General features: G+C 59.1%; 1 protein-coding gene across 1 annotated transcript in view; it reads left to right on the top strand.

Moving 5' to 3' along the window:
- Positions 1-1,950, top strand: part of FDPS (farnesyl diphosphate synthase) — a 3,402-nt gene extending 1,452 nt beyond the window's left edge. Inside the window, exons 2-8 of the mRNA XM_057384797.1 lie at positions 48-188; positions 263-343; positions 432-554; positions 1,196-1,284; positions 1,449-1,521; positions 1,606-1,683; positions 1,762-1,950. Coding sequence (XP_057240780.1) covers positions 48-188; positions 263-343; positions 432-554; positions 1,196-1,284; positions 1,449-1,521; positions 1,606-1,683; positions 1,762-1,935 — 759 coding nt within the window. The 3' untranslated portion in view covers positions 1,936-1,950. The remainder of the gene's footprint in view (positions 1-47; positions 189-262; positions 344-431; positions 555-1,195; positions 1,285-1,448; positions 1,522-1,605; positions 1,684-1,761) is intronic.
- The last annotated feature ends 122 nt before the right edge of the window (positions 1,951-2,072 follow it).

Consider the following 2,072-nt stretch of genomic DNA (forward strand, 5'->3'; position numbering starts at 1 on the left):
ACCGGGGTCTCCGAGCCGGGAATACCCACCTCTCTCCCCTCCCGCAGGTGCTGGAGTACAACGCTCCGGGCGGRAAGTGCAACCGGGGGATGACGGTGGTAGCCGCGTTCCGGCAGCTGGCCAGCCCCGCTCAGCAGGATCCGGAGAGCCTCCGCTGCGCCCTGGCCGTGGGCTGGTGCATCGAGCTGGTGAGCCACAGGAGCCTGGGAGTGGATGGGATCCCCCCCTGAAAAGCCCCCGTCCCTAATCGATCCTCTCGCAGTTCCAAGCCTTTTTCCTGGTGGCTGACGACATCATGGACGCGTCGCTGACCCGGCGGGGGCAGACCTGCTGGTACAAGAAGGTGAGAGCATTCAGGAGGTGCCTGTTGGTGGTGGTGAGGTGATCCCCTGGGAGTCAGGAGGTGACATTTCCCTGCCTTCCTGGTGCAGGAGGGCATCGGGCTGGACGCCATCAACGACGCTTTTCTGCTGGAGTCGTCGGTGTACCGGCTGCTCCGGCAYTACTGTGGCAAGCAGCCCTACTACCTGAACCTGCTGGAGCTCTTCCTGCAGGTGAGCCCGGCCCCCCAGACCCTTCCCCATTCTTTGGGCTCTGGGTYCTTTCAGGTGTTGGACAGCACGGGGGTCTCAGAGGGTGACTGAAGTCCCTGGACATCGTGCCCATCCTTGGGACTCAAAGAGGAGCTGACACAGCTTGGGGACTGTGCTGTGGTGATGGGACTGTCCTGGGGGCTGTGTGAATAAATYRTGRAATCAYAGACTGGTTTGGGTTGGRAGGGACCTTGAAGATYATCTTGTTSCATCCCTTCCACTTTCCWCTGTCCTGGGGGCTGTGTGAATAAATCATGGAATCACAGAYTGGTTTGGRTTGGRAGGGAYCTTGAARATCRTCTTGTTCCATCCTTTCCACTATCCCAGGTTGCTCCAAACCCCAATGTCCAGCCTGGCCTTGGACACTTCCAGGGATCCRGGGGYRGCCATGGCTTYTCTGGGTGGGTGCCAGGGCCTYYCCACCCTCACAGGGAMAAATTTCCTTCTCATATCTCATCTAAATCTCTCCTCTTTCARTTTAAAACCAYCRCMCTTCATYCTGTCACTTCTGCTACCGTAAAACATCCTCCCCCTCTTTTTTATAAGWCATTTAAGTTCTGGAAGGACACATTGAAGCCACAAATCCTTTCTTTCCTCTCCAGACAGGCTACCAGACGGAGCTGGGGCAGACCCTGGACCTCATCACCGCTCCCATTTCTCAGGTGGACCTGAGCCGCTTCAGCGAGCAGCGGTACGGAGGGGAAGGGGCAGAGCTCAGTCCCTTCCTGGCCATGCCAGACAAAACCCGAGCCTGGGGCTGCTCTGGGAGGAGCTGCTGCTGGTCCACTCTGCCCTGATTTGCAGAGGGTGGAGGGGAGAGCCTTGGRGCTGAGCTGGTTCCTCTGCCACCAACAGGTACAAGGCGATTGTGAAGTACAAAACAGCGTTTTACTCCTTCTACCTCCCTGTAGCTGCAGCCATGTACATGGTGAGATGGGTGGAGTGGCTCGGGAGGGGTCTCAGGAGGAACAGCTCGATGGGCTTTATCCCTTTATTCCTTCCCTCCCCTCAGGCTGGCATTGACGGCCAGGAGGAGCACGAGAACGCCAAARCCATCCTGCTGGAGATGGGAGAGTTCTTTCAGATCCAGGTATGAGGCTGCTCCTCGCCCCTCAGTGCTCGTCGGGCGCTGGCTGTGGCACTCAGGTGATTCCTTTGTCACCCAAAGGACGATTTCCTGGACTGCTACGGGGACCCGGCGCTGACGGGGAAGGTGGGCACCGACATCCAGGACAACAAGTGCAGCTGGCTGGTGGTGGAGTGCCTGCGCCGCGTCACGCCGGAGCAGAGGMGGATCCTGGAGGTGAAAACCTGGATCCTGCACGGGGCAGAGGGGCTGTAGGGCCATAGTGTCCCCCTGGCATGTCCCAGGCTGGCACCTGGCTGGGAGGAGAGGGGTGGGCACTGAGGGGGGACAGCACAGAGAACAGAGCTCCGAGCAGAGCTCCTGAACAGAACTGAACAAAGCTCCGAGCAGAG

Source organism: Malurus melanocephalus, unplaced genomic scaffold, assembly GCF_030028575.1.
Source record: "Malurus melanocephalus ecotype Western Australia unplaced genomic scaffold, MMel_1.1 scaffold_746, whole genome shotgun sequence".
In the NCBI taxonomy this organism is placed as follows: domain Eukaryota; kingdom Metazoa; phylum Chordata; class Aves; order Passeriformes; family Maluridae; genus Malurus; species Malurus melanocephalus.